This window comes from Oryctolagus cuniculus, chromosome 7 (genome assembly GCF_051225735.1).
Source record: "Oryctolagus cuniculus isolate XC-2025 breed Fujian yellow rabbit chromosome 7, ASM5122573v1, whole genome shotgun sequence".
NCBI lineage: Eukaryota > Metazoa > Chordata > Mammalia > Lagomorpha > Leporidae > Oryctolagus > Oryctolagus cuniculus.
The window spans coordinates 126,444,281-126,464,100 of record NC_142873.1 but is presented as its reverse complement, the minus strand read 5'-3'; the positions used below and the strand labels follow the sequence as shown (position 1 = coordinate 126,464,100).

Below are 19,820 nucleotides of genomic sequence, written 5' to 3'. Positions count from 1 at the left end.
AGATTACCGGCATGTTTGAGCTTACTTGGCAGGACACTTGGCAGGACGTAGTATTTCTTCTAAACACTACCCTAACTCATGGGGAAAAGCAAATGGTGTCGCAGCCTGCCAATGATTATGCAAATGCCTTGCATAGGCAAGATGAGGGACACCCAATCACGGAAGCAGCAATCCCAATTAAGGAACCTTCATGGAACTATAATATCCCTGAGGGAAGAAAAAGTAGGGACCACATGCTGGCTTGTCTTTTAGCAGGTCTAAGGGCAGCCAGTAAGGCAAGACCAAAGAACTTTAACAAGCTACCAATGATAGAACAGGGGCCGCAGGAAAGTCCAGCTGCCTTTCTAGAAAGGTCAAAGAGGGTCTTGATAAGTATACTGATTTAGATCCTGACTCTGCTGTAGGAAATGCCATATTAGGGGACAGATTCCTAACTCAAGCTGCCCTGATATTAGAAGAAAGCTTCAGAAATTAGGGATGGGACCAAGCACCCCCTTGGCTGTCATTATCAAGGCTGCTTCTGCTGTTTATTTTAACAGAGACCAGGAGGAGGATCGAGACAAATGGAAGGAACAGCATAAGTATAGGTGGCAGGCCCAGTTGACAGCTGCTTTGTGCAGTAATCTGCCATCAAAGGGACCCAGCAAGGCCGGCCCACCTCCAAGTGGTAACTGCTTTCGCTGTGGGCAGCCAGGGCACTGGGCTAGAGGCTGCCATAGCAGCGGCCGGCTTCCAAAGAAGCCCTGTCCGCTCTGCAAAAAGCCTGGCCACTGGAAGCGAGACTGCCCTGAGAGTCGAAGGACTCCAGATCAGAATCACAAAACCTGTTGGCCCTAAACTGAAGGAGCCCTTTGCTCTTCTGGCTCACGAAGCAACCATCGCCATCAAAGGGGCAGAGCCTAGGGTCACAGTTGATGTGGCAGGTAGGGCTGTAAATTTTCTCTTAGACACAGGGGCCGCCTACTCTGTACTTGTCTCGTATTCCGGGCAACTCTCCTCACAGTCCAGCCAAGTAATGGGAGTCAACGGGGTGCCTTCCCTAAGAAGATTCACACCCCTTTTATGTTGCCTTTGGGGGAAGACCTTATTTTCCCACCAGTTCTTAGTAATGGCTGAGTGTCCCACACCCCTATTGGGAAGGGACCCCCTAAGTAAGTTGGGAACTCGAGTGACTTTCTCTGCACATGAGGATGGCCAGATTCCTATTATTGCCATATGCCATCCCCTGTCTTCTGACATACCATGTGAAGAGATAGAGCTACAAGTGTGCTCTGCCCCCAGGAACTTCTGCTCAGTTAGCAGAACTGATCACTTAACCAGAGCTCAGAACTGAAAGAGCTCAGGAAGTGGCCAGAACTCTCCTGAAGGAAAGTTTCCACGCTTTGGTCTCCCACAATCTTTACAAAGTGACAATGGGCCTTCCTTCATCTCCCAGATACATAAGGGATTTGTAAGGCCCTAGGAATAACCTGGCACCTTTACTCTGCAGGGAGACCTCAGTCTTCTGGTAAGGTAGAAAGAGCCAACCAGACTCTATGGAAAACATCACAAGTATAGAAACGTGCACTTGGTAAGAAAGATTAAGAAGGAAAGAGTGTTCTTGGTAAGGAAGGTTAAGAAGGAAAGAGGTTTTTTTTTTTAAATAAGGAAAGGACATGGTTTGTAAGAATGACTTTGTCCTGATGGCTAGTTTACTCTAGACTGGAATGGAAACGATGGAATGTTTCAAGTAAATTGAAGAAGGTGTGCAGAAGTCACAAAAGATTATGAAAGAAAGAAATATTAGAGATGCTAACTGCTGCTCCAGGAGGTGTCTGTGCCATGTTACAGGAAGAATGTTGTCTCTGGGTCAGACTGGACAGGTGCAAACCCAAATTCATACTTTTCCTGGACAAAGCCAAGCACCTCCAGGACCAGGCCAAGCAGGGCTGGGATTTCTGGCCTGACATCTGGTCGTGGAAATCCTGGCTATTTCCTCTCCTTGGCCCAATGACTTCTGTAATCTTGCTGCTTCTCTTTGGATCGTGTGTTTTATACTGCCCTTGTCCGTTTTATCTCTAGCAGAATAAAAGCTGTCGAACTCCAAATTATCGTGAGACAAGGCTTCCAGCCCATTTCACTGGACGACCTGAGCAGCCCTCTGGACCGAGCAGGGCAGTCTTTCCAAGGCCACTGTTGCACACCATAAGACAGATGGCAAGAGGAAATACCCAAATCCTCCTTGACGCCCACATGCCAGCTTTGAAGAAGCTACAGAAACTGGAACTCCATCCATAATCCCAAAGAAGAATTTTGGGTATTCCCTCTTGAGGGGGGAATGTTAGGTAGGAAGTCAGATATGAGCTTATGTGTGTGTGACATAAAGGCCTGAAGAGAAGACATCTATGTCCAGCATATGCATCTGTATCTCAAAGTCATCCATTTCAGAGGCAGCCCAGTGTTCGCATCCTGCCCTGCCCCTTCTACCTGATAACCTGATAGGTAGGGGTCCCGCCCCTTCTGCCTGGCAATCTTCCACAATCTCCCAGATGCAGCCCAGTATCTGCATTTCAAATACCCTGCTCTGGATCCCCATTCTCCAGGGGTGCTTGCTCACCTTTCCTCTAACTCAGGAAGGCACCAGCTAGGCTTCCTCCCGTCTGATACCTTCAGGGGAAAACTCAGATAGGAGCTTCTTAATATTTACATCCATAAAATCCTTTGATTCAGGAGGAGATGACAAAGACCCATCTCCTTAAAAACCCCCGGCCTCAACCGGACTGCACGCTCAGCCCTCTGCCTCTATGCTGAGCCGCCCACCTGGCCTGCCCAGCTGTAATCTCTCCACTCAACCATGTAAACTGGCTCCTCTCCCCTCCCACCCCGCCCAGTCCGAGGGACTGGGCACTCTCCCTCAGGTTCTGTCTGGAGAGGTGCCCATCTGTTCTTACAGATGTCCCTTCCCTAATAAACCTTGCTATTTTACCTCCCACTACTCTCTGTCTCATGCCTGAATTCTTTCTTGCACAAAGACAAGAACCATGCCATTCACCAGTACCATCTGCACCCAAGTGGGAGACCCAGAAGAAGCTCCATGCTGCTGGCTTTGGCCTGGTCCAGCCTTGGCTATTGTGGCCACTTGGGGAGTAAACCAGGGAATGGAAGATCTCTCTTTCTCTCTGTCTCTCTCTTTCTGAAAGTTTGAATTTCAAACAAATACATATTTTTAAAATAAGTCAAATTTGTCCAAAGTGACTCCTAATGTTTCTAGCGATAACAAAAAAATTTTAAGTCATTTACCTAATTTTGCTTCTTGCCTCAATTTTACACATTTAAACATCTTTCTTTTTTCCTATTAATTTAAACATATTGGAGTCTATCAGTTCTTTAACACAAAGTAATGTAATTACCAGCTTTGAGTTTCATTCTAGGAGAAAGAGCACCCTACTATTTTCTCAATGGTGAGCTGTCCCGTCTGGTTCATTCACAGATTGTGAAAACATCATAACTAAAGTGTTTAAAGAGATTTGATAAGGGGTTAATTTACTCACTAAACCATTAAATGGACAATATGAGTTTAAAATGTCCCTCTTCTGGGAGACCAAAAGCTTCATGACAAAAAGAACAGTACCTCTAGCTCTCTGTGGATTTATTTATTGAAAGCATATACTTTTATATGAGGGTACTTCAAAAGTTTGTGAAGCAGTAGAATAAGTAGATAAGTTTCTTGGGGCTGGTGCTGTGGTGTAAGGTGTAAAGCTGCTGTCTGCAGCACCGGCATCCCATTCGGGTGGCCAGTTTGTGACCCATCTGCTCCGCTTCTGAGCCGACTCCCTGCTAATGTTCCTGGGAAAGCAGCAGAAGATGGTTCAAGTCCTTGGGCCCTGCACCCATGTGGGAGATCCAGAAGAAGCTCCTGGCTCCTGGCTTCAGCCTGGCCAAGCCCCAGCTATTGTGACCATTTGAAGAATGCACCAGAGAATGGAAGATCTGTGTGTGTGTGTGTGTCTTTGTATTTCTGCTTTCCAAATAAATAAATAAATCTTTAAAAAAATAAGTTTCTTTGTTGCAAAATATTTTGAAATCCATGTATACAGAGGATCTTCAAAAAGTTCATGGAAAATATGTATTTGTTTTAAGGTAAGAATTTTCTTCTCTTACTTTTTATGAATTAAAATTGAAATTTAAAATTAGATTTAAGTGACATTGCATAAGCAAAATGTACGCTTCATTATTTTATTTATTTATTTATTTTTGACAGGCAGAGTGGACAGTGAGAGAGAGAGACAGAGAGAAAGGTCTTCCTTTTGCTGTTGGTTCACCCTCCAATGGCCGCCGCAGCCAGCGCACCACGCTGATCCGAAGGCAGGAGCCAGGTGCTTCTCCTGGTCTCCAATGGGGTGCAGGGCCCAAGGACTTGGGCCATCCTTCACTGCCCCCCGGGCCACAGCAGAGAGCTGGACTGGAAGAGGAGCAACCAGGACAGAATCCGGCACCCCGGCCGGGACTAGAACCCGGTGTGCCGGCGCCGCAGGTGAAGGATTAGCCTGTTGAGCCACAGCACGGGCCTGTAAAATACTATTTTTAAAGTGTACATTTTAGCCGGTGCCATGGCTCAATAGGCTAATCCTCCGCCTTGCGGTGCCGGCACACCGGGTTCTAGTCCCGGTCGGGGCGCCAGATTCTGTCCCGGTTGCCCCTCTTCCAGGCCAGCATCTGCTATGGCCCAGGAGTGCAGTGGAGGATGGCCCAATGTCCTTGGGCCCTGCACCCTCATGGGAGACCAGGAGAAGTACCTGGCTCCTGCCTTCGAATCAGCGTGGGGCGCAGGCCGTGGCGGCCATTGGAGGGTGAACCAACGGCAAAAGGAAGACCTTTCTCTCTGTCTCTCTCTCTCTCTCTCTCTCTCACTGTCCACTCTGCCTGTCAAAAAAAAAAAAAAAAAAAAAGACCCAAGACTATGAAATTGCTGAAAGAAAATGTAGAGAAGACACTTTCAGACACTGGTGTAGGGGAAAACTTCTTGAACAAGACCCCCAAATCATAGGCAACAAAAGTAGAACTAAACAAATGGTACTATATCAAACTCAGAAGCTTTTGCACAGCAAAGGAAAGATCAATAGACTGAAGAGACATCCAACAGAATGGGAAAAATATTGCGAACCACCTCTCTGACAAAGAATTAATAGCCCAAATATATCAGCAACTTAAAAAATTCAACAACAACAAAAAAAAACAACCAGTCCAGCTGAGAGGCCATTTGAAGAATAAACCAGCAGGTGGAAGAACTTCCTCTCTCTCTCTCTCTCTCTATCTCTGCCTTTCAAATAATTAAAGAAATATTTTTTAAAAAAATCAATTGGCTGCATGTATGTGGACTAATTTCTGGGCTTTCTATTATTTTCCATTGATCTATGTGTCGTTTTTATGTCAGTACCATACTGTTTTAATTACTATAGCTGTGCAGTATGCTTTGAAGTCAGGTGTTGTGATGCCTCCAGCTTGTGTTTTCTTGGTCAGGATTGCTTTGAGTATTCTGCATCTTTCATGATTCCTTATGAATTTTAGGAGTTCTTTTTATAATTCTGAAAAGAATGTCATTCTTATTTTGATAGGGATTGCATTGAATCTATAGATTGCTTTACATAGTATAGACATCTCAATGATACTGATTCTTCCAATCCATGGGCAAGAAATATCTTTACATTTTTTGTATCCTTTATGATTTCTTTCATCAATGTTTGATAATTTTCACTGTAGAGATATTTTACTTCTTTGGTTATATTTATTCTTTTTTTTTTTTGACAGGCAGAGGTGGACAGTGAGAGAGAGAGACAGAGAGAAAGGTCTTCCTTTTCTGTTGGCTCACCCCACAATGGCCGCTGCGGCCGGTGCACCATGCTGATCCAAAGCCAGGAGCCAGGTGCTTCCTCCTGGTCTCCCATGCGGGTGCAGGGCCCAAGGACTTGGGCCATCCTCCGCTGCACTCCCAGGCCACAGCAGAGAGCTGACCTGGAAGAGGGGCAACCGGGACAGAATCTGGCGCCCCAACCAGGACTGGAACCTGGTGTGCTGGCGCCCCAGGCAGAGGATTAGCCTATTGAGCCGCGGCACCGGCCTATTCTTAAATATTTTACTTTGTGGTGGCTATCATGGAAGGAATTTCTTTCTTTCTGTGAATTCATCATTAGCATACAAAAATACTACTTTTTTGTATTTTCTTGGTAACCTGCAATTTTACTGAATTGATTTATCAACTAGGCTTTTCCATGTACAACATCATGTCATCTGCAAACATGGACAATTTCACTTTTTTTTCCATTTTGATGTTCTTTAGTTCTCCTCCCTAACTGCTCTCACTAACACTTCCAGTATCATACTGAGTAAGAGTGGCAAAAGTAGATGTCCTTGTCTTGTTTTGGTTCTGAAGGGAAATGCTTTTAGCCACTAGTTGTTGGTTTGTGTTATAGAGCCTTCATAATTTTGAGAACTATTCCTTCTATACCTAATTTGTGGAGGGTTTTTATCTTGAAGTAGTGTTGAATCTTATCAAATGCTTTCTCTGCATCTATTGAGATGACCGTATGATTTTTGTTCTTCATTCTATAGATGTGATTTATGATGTTTATTGATTTGTGAATGTTGAACCACCCTTGCATTCCTGGGATAAATCCCACTTGACTGTGATAGATTATCCTTTTGCTGTGGTTTTTTATTTGTTTGCTAGTATTTTGCTGAGGATCTCTGCATCTGTGTTCATTAAGGATATAAGTCTGTAGTTTTCTTTCCATGTCGTGTCTTTGTTGGTTTTAGTTTCAAAGTAATGCTGGCCTCATAAAAAGCATTTGGCAGAATTCCATCCTGTTCAATATTTTGGAATGGCTTGAAGGTATTGGAGTTGCTTCCTGCTTGAATGTTTATAGACTCCAAAGCAATAATAGTGGGTGACTTCAACACAGTACCACACTTACTAGTGGAGAGGTCATCCAGACAGAAAATCAGTACAGACACATCAGAATTGAACCTACTATCCAGCAAGTGGACCTAACAGCCACTTACAGGGCGTTTCACCCAACAGTACAGAATACACATTCTTCTCATCGGTACATGGAACTTTTTCTAGGATAGGCCACATATTGGGCCACAAGTCAAGTTTCAGCAAATTTAAAAATATTGAAATCATACTACCTATCTTCTCAGACCATAAAGGACTAAAACTAGAAGTCAAAGGTAAGAAGAACAAGAGAGCATTCATAAATACTTGGAAATTAAACATCATGCTACTGAATGATCAATGGATCACTGAAGAATTTAAAAAGGAAATCAAAAATTTTCTTGAAATAAATGAAAATGAAAACACAATATATCAAAACCTGTGGGATACAGCAAAAGCAGTAGTAACAGGGAAGTTTATAGCACTAAGTGCCTACATGAAAGAAAAAGAAATGTCTCAAATCCAAGATATAATGATACATCTTGAATACTTAGGAAAAACAACAAACCAAACCCCAAATCATCAGGAGGTGAGAAATAATAAGGATTAGCACATAAATGAGATGAACTTGAAACTGAAAAAAATATAAAAGTTTTTTGAGAAGATAAAATAGATAAACCTCTTGTCAGACTAACAAGGAAAAAAGGGGAAAACTCAAATAAATAAAATTGGAGATTAAAAATGACACATTTCTGAAATACAATGGAAAATGTGTATTATGAAAAACCACACAGATTTCAAAAATATTTGCACCAAAATGAACTGACCTTTTAATTCCATTTTTCTGCAACCTTTTTGAAGTCTCCTTTATAGTAGTCAGTTTCTCTTTTCTACAAGGAAATACCTGCACTGTCTACCTTTCTAAGGGAAAAGAGTTTATTTGGGCTCATATTCTGGAGGCACATAGTGCAAGTCTTCCTTTAAAGCTGTAAGTTTCCCTGCTTGTTATTACAGTGTTTCAGTTTATGAAAATGGATATTATTTTACTAGTAGACTTTCGTGGTGTCTACACAAATTAAAAACAACTCTTTGTGTTGTCCACAGAGAAACTTAAATCATGCTCTAAAGAATGGAGAGACAAGTATATTTTTCTAATTTTAAGTTCAATCCTGAATTAATTTCAGTTAGAGTAGGCAACTCTTCTTTAAGGTTCAAGAATTTAAGTAATTTAAGGAAATATGAATAGTGATTATGAAGATAAGCATTTAGAAAATCTGAATTTGGTGACACTGAACACTTCAAGATGTATAAATTACATCGGTTTGCCTATTTTACCTCTCACCAGAGTAAACACATTAACATTTCCTCAATAAATGAATATGGGTTAATTTTGACAAACATTGGCAACTTTCTAGCTCATTATATGGAAAAAATCCTTGGGCTGGCACTGTGGCGCACAAAGCAGATTAACGCCCTGGCCTGAAGCGCTGGCATCCATATGGGTGCCGGTTCAAGACCCGGCTGCTTCACTTCCGATTCAGCTCTCTGCTATGGCCTGCGAAAGCAGTGGAGATTTCTCAAGTCCTTGGGTCCCTGCACCTGCGTGGGAGACCCAGAAGAAGCTTGTGGCTCCTGGCTTCAGATTTGCGCAGCTCCGGTCATTGTGGCCGATTGGGGAGTGAACCAACAGATGGAAGACCAATCTCTTTCTCTCTCTCTCTCTCTCTCTCTCTCTCTCTCTCCTCTCTCTCTGTGTAACTCTGACTTTCAAATAAATAAATAAATCTTTAAAAAGAAAAAGAAATCCTTTGTTTTCACACTGAGAACGGGTAGGCAAGGGGTCTTGGGGTTCCCCCAGCTGTGCCTGCACAGGATGCCCTTGGGATGTCCTGTGTGACCAGCACCGGCTTAGTTAGTGTTTCAGGTCGCTACTTGCTCACGGGTCGAGTGGGGACAGTAAGTGCAGTTGGGAGAGCCCTAGCACGTGAGCAGGCACAGCTACAAACGTGTCAGCAATTAAATTAGACATTGGGGCTCAGGAGGAAACAGCCAAACGATCGCACTGGCTGCAAAGCCAGCAATTAGATTTGTTTTATAAGTTTAAAAACATCAGTGCCGCTTCCTGAGAACCTCTGATGCCTTGATCTTAACATGCGTGAAACTAAACAGCACATTCTGCATGGTTGAATAGCTGCAAAATACGGTTTGGCTGGCGTCCGAAAGAGGCCAAGCACTAAGGGAGGAGATGCCAGTGTTTCATTAACCATAATGAGGTCTGCTTCCCATCAAGCCTGTGACTGGAAAGGTTTCCTGTGTCCTTTGTCACCCATACCCACTGCATCCTGTGTAGTTAGCTGTACCCCCTACACCCTGCTGTAGTTGGGCACAGTGTCCCTGCCCCTGTGGGGCAGGAGTTGCCTCAGGATCCTCTAATTGAGGTTATCTGGCATCAGAAATCTCGTCTGCCTGCTTCCTCCTCCCCAGTTCTCCTCTTGCACTTTTAATGTGTTGGTTTTCCCAACTGACGCCCTTCAAAAGCACAACCACTGTGTTAATTAGGTGCAGAACTAGGTAATCACTCCCCAGCCATGCTGCTTCCATAAAAATATCTACAGCTAACCATGAAATTGTCCAGCACCAGCCCGTCAAATTTATCCATTCTGCTCAATGCCTCACATCCTTCAGCTGCCCCCGGCCCTATTTTTCCTCTTGCTCCATCTGTCAGCATCTTCCATCTTCCTATTAGCATCTTCTCCCTTCTGAGCAAGCACCAGACTTCCTGTCTTAAAAGTACCCATCTTTATTTTTCCTTTCTTCACCCATCTTCCCACCTCATGGTTTGTATTTATTCCTTTTGCAAATAGACCCCTTGACCTGGAATGTCTCCATTTCTCCATGACCCACTTGTCTTGTAGGTCATTGCTCTATGTTGCCCTTTCTTAAATCCCCCCTACCCCCAGCAGGTCTTCATGGTTCAATGAGTTAAATAACAATTTATGAAACGTCTGTTGTGTTTCCAGGCCAGAGGCAGTCTCCAAGCGAATCCAAGAAATGAAAAAGTGAACCACTATGGAGTTTTACAGGCTAATTAGAGAGATAAATTGAATATACAAAGAGCAAGACATCAAGAGGCAGCATAGGATTGTTGGTTACAGAATGAATCACACAAGTGAAGACAAGTGAATTGTCCAATGATGGGTTTAAAATCTGGGCTTTTGGCCAGCGCCGCGGCTCACTAGGCTAATCCTCCGCCTGCGGCGCCGGCACACCGGGTTCTAGTCCCGGTTGGGGCGCCGGATTCTGTCCTGGTTGCCCCTCTTCCAGTCCAGCTCTCTGCTGTGGCCAGGGAGTGCAGTGGAGGATGGCCCAAGTGCTTGGGCCCTGCACCCCAGGGGAGACCAGGAGAAGTACCTGGCTCCTGGCTTTGGATCAGCGTGCGCAGGACACAGCGGCCATTGTGGGGTGAACCAATGGCAAAGGAAGACCTTTCTCTCTGTCTCTCTCTCTCACTGTCCACTCTTCTTGCCCCCCCCCCCAAAAAAAATCTGGGCTTTAGTTGTTCATGGGCTAGGCAGGCAGAGAAGCATCTGAAGCAAAGGTGAGGCTAGAGGAACACACTGGGAACAGAGAGTACACACGAAACAGGCGCTAGAAACAGGCCTGGGGCTGGAGGACACTGATTCTTCTTGCTTTTCCCATCACAATGAATAGAATCATAGGGACCATCCTGGACTTCTTCCCGACCGTGCCAGTATCTAGCCACCAACTCTCATGAAAAACATACCACACTATCTCTCATACCCCTTCTGGCCTCCGTCCCAGTGCACTCTCCAATCCGAGCCCCCATTCTGCATAACCTAAATATTGTCCTAGAATCAGAACTGGTCTCCCTAGTTCTACTCTTGCCACTATCTTCAACTGATGGTCATAAATGTTAAGGTCTCAGGACTTCAAGTTAGACTGGATTCAAATCTTGACCAATTCTTTTATCGTGATGTAATACTTGTACACTTTTATGGGATACAATGCAATATTTGAATACATATACACAATATAAACCAATCAAGCCAAGTAACTAACCTTTCCATTTCTTTTCTTTGATTCTGAAGCCTATCATTCCCCTCTCCCAGTTCTTTGCACAGAATATAATACACTGCCATGAACTACAGTCACCCTGCTGGGCTCTGGGGCTCTGAAACTCGTTATCTTCACCCAATTGCTATTTGGCACCCATTAACCCTCCCCTTCCCATCTTCCCACAACTTCCCAGGCCTTAGGAACCAATATTTTAAAATCATATCTGTTGTATCCTTTTAACATTCACATTCACATATGAGGGAGAACTGGTAGTATTCATCTTTCTGTGTCTCGGTAATTTCTATTAACGCAGTGAACTCCAGTTCCACCCATTTTGCTGCAGATGTCAGGACTTCATTCTGTTTTATGGCTAAATAATATTCCATTGTGTGTATATGCCACGTATTCTTTATCTCTCTGCCTGATGATGGATACCTTGGCTGATTCCGTGTCTTGGCTATTGTGACTAGGGCTGAAATTAACATGGAAGTGCAGATAGCTCTTCCACATGCTGATTTCATTTCCTTCAGATTCATCCACAGAAGTGGGGTAGCTTGGTCATGTTACAGACCTGTTCTGTTTTTTGGGGAAACTCCATATGGTTCTCCATAATGGCTGTACTAATTTGCATGTAAAGGTTCCCTTTCCTCCACATCCTCACCGGTATTTTTGACAATAGGCATTTTCAGTGGAGTAAGCTAATCATTTCTCATGGCTTTGATTTACATTTTCCTGATGGCTAGTGGTACTGAGCATTTTTCACTTATTTTTGGCCAAGTGTATTTCCCCTTTTATGAAATGTCTATTTGGAACCTTTGCCTATTTCTTTAATGAATTAATTTGCTGTTGTCATTATTGCTGAGGTTTTTAAACAAAATTAATTTATTTACTTGACTATGACTATGACTAGGCAAAGTCATAGAGAGGCAGAGGCAGAGAGAAAGAGAAAGAGAGAGAGAGAGAGAGAGAGAGAGAGAGAGAGATCTTCCATCCACTGGCCAACGGAGCTGAGCCAACCCAAAGCCAGGAACCAGGAGCTCCCTCTGGGTCTCCCACACAGGTGCAAGGGCCCAAGGACTTGGGCTGTTTTCCACTGCTTTCCCAGGCCGTAGCAGAGAGCTGGATTGGAAGTGAAACAGCTGGGTCTTGAACCAGGACACACATGGGATGCGGGCACTGCAGACGGCAGCTCCACCTTCTATGCCACAGAGCTGGCCCCTGTATTTTAGATCTTTATATAATATAGATATTAACCCTTGATCTGATGAATAGTTTGCTGGGGAGATGGGGGACATCATCTTTCTGGGAAAAGATAGGCAGAAAGCACCATGACCCCTGCCACTGCTGCAGACCAGCAGCCCTAATATGAGGAATCCCACCTCCTCTCTGACCTTGGATCTAGTCTGGAAAGCCAGCTGGGGTCCAAGTGACTCCTTTGTTCCAATAAATAAATAAATAAATAAGGAATTCACATTGCATACCTCTACCTCTGAGACATCAGTGCAAGTGTGCTGTGGGGCAGCCACTGCGAAACTCCCTTCTGTCTTAGGGGACAGCGGGCAGCCCCAGCAGCAGCAGCAGCCTCAGAGGCAGAGCACGCATGCTTTGCAGGGCAGAGAGTAGGCTCCTGTGCGTTCTGCAGCTGCAGGATGCCTGGGCACTCGCAAGAGCTGTGCTTTCTCACTCTGAGCAATCTAGGGAAGCTCCCTTGGGCTTCTTTGGGCTGGGCACCCCCAGTAGACCATACACAAGCACAGAGGGCAGGCCCTGAGGAAGTGCCCTCTGCAGCTCTTAGCACAGAGTGCTGTGTGCCCAGGGCACAAATGCCAGCATCATCCCTGCATGCCTGCTAGGAATTGGGAGCAGTCCTCATGGTGCCCTGCAGCTCAGGCACTGTGATTGTCGATGTTGCAATCCCCGAAGTTGCTCACACTCACCTGTGGAACCTGGAGGGTCCTACCTAGGTTCCTGTGCTTCAGGCCACCACTGGCTGCCCACACACATCTCCAGAATGACTGACACCACTGGATCCTACCCTTTGGGCCTTAGGGAAGAACCTACCTTCATTCCAGGGCTCTAAACCCACACCTGCCAGCAAACGATCCCTAGAATAGTTTGTGTTCACCTTGTAGGGCTGGGGCAAGATCCCTTTAACAGCTCCCGGAGCTGGGACTACAGTTTTCAGTGCTGAAAACCCCGGCATCAGCCATACCCACGGAGCAGGACCCGAGGTAGGTCCTATCCACATGACACCATCCCAGAGCCAGAGATATCATTGCACCTAGCATCTGCCTGTTTCAGCATGCGTGAATGAACGAACAGTGGGCAACGCCTCAAACGAAGACTGAGAGTGGGAGACAGCAGTGTGGGAAGTCAGGTCTGTTAGACCCCAGTTCAGCATTTAAAGTAACAAATACTAGAAACTCATCACTCCTATTTACAGTTCTCCCTCCATATACCTGGGGGATTGTTTTCCGGATATTCCCTTGGACACCAAACTCAGGATGCGCAAGTCCCTTAAATAAAATAGCATAGTGTTTGCAAGAACCTACACATACTCCCCCCGTGTGTTGAAATCACCTCTACATTACTTAGAACACCTAAAATGGTGAAAATGCAATGTAAATTGTTATGATATTATTTAGGGGATAATGACAGGAAAAACTAGTCTATATATGTTGAGGACAGAAGCAATTTTTCCCCAAATGCTTTCCACGTGAGATTGACGGAATCTATGCCTGCAGAACCCATGGATATGGAGAGTCAAGTGCACACAGCTGTACACATGAAGTATCAGCAGCTTCTGTCTGGGGGAACTTGCTTTGTTTCTGGCCTAGGTATCCTGAGCTTTAATCCAGGTTCTTGCCCCCATAGAGGTACGAATCCCAAGCAGAGCATCCATTCAACGCGCAGTGAGAGCAGGACTTACTGAAAAGACAGACAGTGAACACACATTCCGGTGTGTGGATTGCCCCACAGGGAAACACCCATCCCGAGTGGGCCAGACAGTTGCCTATGAGGAGGGAGAGGGAAAGGGAGCGAGAAGGGTCCCCAAGCATGAGCAAGGGCAAAAGAAGGCCCCTCCCCCACCCTCAGTCTCTTTCACCTGGAGAGAGGGTGGTGTCTTGGTTGAATAAACAAACAGGGTACGTGTGAAGCTTTCTGGAATCTTTTTCATGGCATCTCCACCTGGACTCTAACTTCCAGATGGCCAACTTGGTGTCTCCTCCCTGGTCCCCCATGAGATGCAAGTGCATCCTGGGAAGGTAGGCAGATTAGGTCGACAAGTCAAGGGATAAAAGTACAACGCAGGGCTGGCAAAAATTCCAGCTCACCTATGTCTACCTAACTCCCTTCCTCGAGTCCCTACGTCAGTTTCAGTAGTAGTCACAGTTACAGGTGGACCCTGAGTGAGCCTGTGCCCATTAGGTCAGAGTGAAGAACCCAGGAGTGAAAAAGACACAAATACATTGAAAAGAGGGATTCTTGCAGAATAGGAGGTCTGTATTTCTGAATGAAAGGCACTTCAACAACAGTTTAGGAAGCAAGTGAGACATCTGATATTTCTAGAACCCTGAGTGGATAAAGGAAGATAATATCTGGTGGTTGAGGAAGGTATTTTAAAAGTAATTATCTGGTTGCTCCTTTAATTACTGTGCAACAAACCAAATCTACGCGGGTCAGCTGCGTTGCTACGTTTTGCCACTCTCTGTGCTTTTGAGGTTGTTTCTCTCTCTTCTATCCAGAGCTGGCTTCAGGGACCAGGAACCTGAGCAGTCACAAAGGACCTTGGACTCAGAGGGGCACAGGCTTGGCTTTATGAACTGCTGTCATTAGTAACATTGTAATCCCCTGGGGATCCATAGATGAGGCAGCAGGCCCTGACTGCATCTGTGTGGTGGAAATACTACCCACCTCCTCCCGGCCCCGCGCTCAGCGCCACTGCCTGCCGCTACCACCCGCCACGCCACGGGGCAGCTTGGAATAGGCTGGGGCCGGCGCCGGCCCCGCTGCACATCAGGGCGAGAGAGCCTGGAAGGCGTTTTCCAGCGCACTAAATGGTTGTCAGCTTGTAATACCTGCTCATCCCCAGCCCTGTGCCTTTTAATAGAATTCCGGAGTGGGGAAGACGGCTTTTGTGTGTATTACTTTGTGACAGCCTGACCATTATGTTGGAATCTAAACCGAGCTGCCCGGGTGATTGAGAGGTGTCACACCGATACTCCCACGACGCCAGAGGGTGTAGGAGGGCCGGCTGAAAGCCAGCGCGCGGCCGGGAGCGCGCGGTTGCCTCCTCTCCCGGGCCGGGGCCGCCCTGCCCAGCGCTCGCGCCCCGGCCGCCCCGCAGCCAGGAGCTTCCCGGAGGCCCAGGCAGGCGGCGCAGCGGGCGATCCCCGAGCGCCCGCAGCGGAAAAGGCACACCATCCCCGGCTCCCGGAGGCTGCGGCGGCGATGGAGGCCTCCTGGCTCGAGACGCGCTGGGTGCGGTCCTTGTACCTGGCCTTCGTGTTCTGCCTGGCTCTGGGGCTGCTGCAGGCCATCAAGCTCCACCTGCGGAGACAGCGGCTGCAGCGGGACCTGCGCTCCTTCCCCGCGCCCCCGGCACACTGGTTTCACGGGCACCAGCAGGTAGATGAAGGGGGTGGGCGGCGGGCAGAGGGGTGGCCACCTCCTGCCGTGTCTCCGGACCCTCGGTCCTGCCCTGCAGCGGCTCGCAGCATCTCTCCAGGGCTCTTTGTCGCAGGGCTACAGGGAAATGTCACTCACCGGAGAGGAAGTTGTGGGGGTGGACATGGGCGGTTTAATAGCCTGGATGTTGACAAAGCCCAGGTCTGGCTCTAATTGACTCTTCCAGGCTCTTGGAGGTCAAAAGCCTGCCATGTGTATTGCTTTAAAATCGTGTGTTTTTCTAAATAATGCTTTTTAATTGCAGGAAATATGTTAAATTGGACGTGATAGTTGGCACCCTTAGTCTATTTTAACTGGAGAAAATTAACTTAAGATTCTTGTGAAGTAGGGGGCAGCCCCAGCTAATATTGGATTGAAATGTATAAAGCAGGATGAAGAGACCGTTACCATTTGGTATCTCCGTTCTTTAAATCCACAGCCACTTGGATGCATTATTTTATTCATATAAGCCGCTTTGAATGGTAATTATGTGGTAGGTGCTAGGATTGCGAGAGACAATGGGTCCCTGCCTTCCAGAAGCCCAAGGCAGGTGCAGACATTGACCACAAAGAGAAAACGAAAACTACAGGGTAAGGGGTGCTTCTGAGAGGGACACGGGAGCCTTGGAGGATCCCTAAGGGACCACAGCAAGTCTGCAGGGCTGAGCGGAATCCCAAGGATGGGTGGTGTAGGGCAGGTGCTTCCATCCCAGCCCCACCCCCACCCCAGCTCCACCCCACCCCCACCCCTGGCTTCCTGGTCCTTCCTCCAAAGAGTAACCACTTTCAACTCTTTTATATGTTTCTTCTGGTATGTAAATCCTTACTTGTAAAATGATGTTACTGTACTGTATTTATTAATTAATCATTACATTAATTTAATTTAATTGATCATTAAATTAATGATTAATTAATAAATTAGATTAATAGTTAATTTATTAATTATTTATTGATTTTAGACATCTATGAACTTCTTTGTGACAGGCAATCATATTTAAACATCATCTCCCACTGTCCCAGTGTAGTCACATTATAACTTTTTTGATTAAACAGAAAAACAAGTATTTAATTTAATTTTATTATGTAAATTGAACTTATTGCTGATCTAAAGAGTCCTCTTTGATTTTGTTCCTTTTCTTACAGAACTTCTCCGCATCCCATGGTGGTAGCTTCCTCCTTTTCTCATCTGTGTAGTTTTTTCAATACTTATCACACATTTTTCCAAATGCTTTTAAGAGGAAATAAGACAACAACCAGATACCCAAAAGGGGGGGTGCTTTCAGGCAGAGGCTTTCTGAGAAATACCACAGCTGCACCTCAGTCAGCTGCAGCGATTCAGGTGCCTCAAGTATGCCTTTGGGTGACAGTTATGAAAGCAGGCTGCAATTAAACCCACCAGTGCTGTGCCAGTTAAGGTATAGTGCTGATGAACCTGTAAACACTAAAACACCTGGGTTCAAGGCTCAGTCTTAGGAAGCAATTCCACTAGCCCCATTGATGTTAATAAACTGCTCTGATCCTCCACTCAACTCTGGTGCTTGTTTAAACTAAGGGAATTTCCCCAGTTCAGTTTCCCATAACATTTTTTTATAAGATTTACTTTATTTATTTGAAAGACAGTGTTACAGAGAGAGGTAGAGAGAGAGAGAGAGAGGTCTTCAATCAGCTGGTTCACTCCCCAGATGGCCACAATGGCCAGAGCTGCGCCAATCTGAAGCCAGGAGCCAGGAGCCAGGAGCTTCTTCCAGGTCTCCTACATGGGTGCAGGGGCGCAAGGACTTGGGCCATCTTCTACTGCTTTCCCAGGCCATAGCAGAGAGCTGGATTGGAAGAGGAGCAGCTGGGATTAGAACCAGTACCCATATGGGATGTTGGCACTTCAGGTCAGGGCTTTAACCCGCTGCGCCACAGCGCCAACCCCTCCCATAACAATTTAGTAGATCTGTCAAATACGTCTCCAACATATTTCTAAGTACTCAAACATACCAAATGACCTATCAGTACCTATATTTTTCCAGAGGCATTTCTCCCATGGACCTCTGTCCCTGTTCCAATCTGGACTGGTTGCTTTTCAGGCCCAGTACACAGATGCTGTTTTAGGCAATCCCGTTGATGCTACCCTGTGTCAGATCTCCTGTCTCCTGGAAACTATTCCATGTTGTCTCTGATTTATTGTATCATTTTTAGGAATAGTTTCTTGGGAGTGAGTGAAAGAATGTTAGGTGAAGTTTTTGAGTTCTTGAATGGCTAAAAATGCCTTCATTCTAATTGCAAACAAGAATGACAGTTTGGCTGGGTATAGAAGTGTGCTTTGGAAACATTTTACTCTCAAAACTTTGAAAACTTTGTTTCATTATCTCTAATTTTCAGGACAGCTGCTGAAAATTCTGATGCTTCTGGTTTGTTTTTGTTTCCTTTTAATTGTATATAAGTGAAATGTACAGCAGGATGTTTTGATGTACTTATCTTGACACACATCAAGGTAGTGAAATCACCCTTCACAATCACATTAATTAGCATAAAAATCACCTCAGGTAACTACCCTTCTTTTTCCTCTTTCTTTTTGTTGTGGTGAGAGCAACTAAAAGAAACTTTCGTGGAAAATGGCCAATATGCAATGCCACCGGCCACTGTCTGGCTCCTTTGGCCAAACATCGGACTGCTCTGCAACCCCCTCTCCAGAGCACTGAACAGGGGGAAGTGTTGTCAACATCCCCTGGACAATCATCTTCCAATCCCTTGGTCTATCTGGGATGACCTCGAAGGCCTGAGTCTTGCTTCTCTCCTCTGCCTCCGCCCTGTCTCAGTTGAGCAGACCTCTCCTCTCACAGGGACAAAGATACCCAACTCCAGAAAAAAGTTTCTTGAAACCCAGGAGATGAAATGCTTAATTACAGAGCCAACAATATTTCAAATAAAAGACATAGAAATCCACAAATTTCACTCACTCACTCAGTCTCAACTGACCAATTTTTGTCCTGCTTGATCTCTAGTAGGCATTTGGTGGATTTTCTCTCTTTTCCTCAGAGTCTTGAGAAGTCTCATCTAATCCATAAAGCAATCAGAAACCTGTTATTCAGAACACTTGTTGGAAGGCACCTAGAGAATTTTACAAAGCTGCCTTTCCTTGGCCTCAGGCCTGTAATAGGAAGGGCAGAATATGTGATTCCAGACCAACTGGAAACTCCATTTTATACCTACCATACCCCAGGTGACCCAAGGCTCAGCCATGGCTGAGGAAGATATGGGAGCTCCCAGGCTGTGGGCTGTTTTCAAGATAACATCTGTGACTATTCCAGGACTCAGCCTTTGGTGTCTTCCATTCTGATTCTTTTTTTAAAATATATTTTATTTTATTTATTTATTTATTTATTTATGTGAGAGGTAGAATTACAGACAGTGAAGGGGAGAGACACAGAGAAAGATTTTTTTTTTTTTTTTTGACAGGCAGAGTAAGACAGTGAGAGAGAGAGACAGAGTGAAAGGTCTTCCTTTTCCATTGGTTCACCCCCCAAATGGCCGCCATGCCACGCCCAGCACACTGCACCGATCCGAAGCTAGCAGCCAGGTGCTTCCTCCTGGTCTCCCATGCGGGTGCAGGGCCCAAGCACTTGGGCCATCCTCCACTGCCTTCCTGGGCCACAGTAGAGAGCTAGACTGGAAGAGGAGCAACCAGGACAGAACCAGTGCCCCAACCGGGACTAGGACCCGGGTGCTGGTGCTGCAGGCAGAGGATTAGCCTAGTGAGCCACAGTGCCGGCCCCATTCTGATTCTTAATCCTTAGTCCTCTTCACCAGTCCTACCTGTCTGACTCTAATTCTTGTGATGTGACCTTTTCCTCTCACTCTCTCTGGCTACTTTAAGGGATTCACTTTGCCTTGTGAAGTTTAGTTACGTTGTGCCGAGGTATGGTGCTTTGTTCATTGTGTCTGACAGTGGCTGGACTGCCTTTGCAATCTGGAATTTCATTTTCAATTCTGATACTTTTTGAAAATTGTTGTCCTAGTTCAGGTTTCCCAAGAATAAGATCCTGGGACAAGGAATCGGGGGCACACACTTTATTTTGAAGATGTGTCGCGAGCACCTGCTGTCACGCAGCTCGACAGGGCTTAAGGGCAATGTGTAAGAGCCTGAGGAAGACAGGAACACAAGGACACAAGAC

The 19,820-nt window shown here is 45.7% G+C and overlaps 1 protein-coding gene across 2 annotated transcripts in view; it reads left to right on the top strand.

Moving 5' to 3' along the window:
• Positions 1 to 14,898: 14,898 nt before the first annotated feature.
• Positions 14,899 to 19,820, top strand: part of CYP4X1 (cytochrome P450 family 4 subfamily X member 1) — a 54,550-nt gene continuing 49,628 nt past the window's right edge. Inside the window, exon 1 of one of the 2 annotated variants that reach the window (XR_016237369.1) lies at positions 14,899 to 15,619. Coding sequence is in view for 1 of the 2 variants with exons in the window: in XM_002715659.6 (XP_002715705.1) it covers positions 15,443 to 15,619 (177 nt within the window). In the remaining variant the exon portion in view is untranslated. The remainder of the gene's footprint in view (positions 15,620 to 19,820) is intronic. The other variant, XM_002715659.6, reaches the window with a different exon arrangement.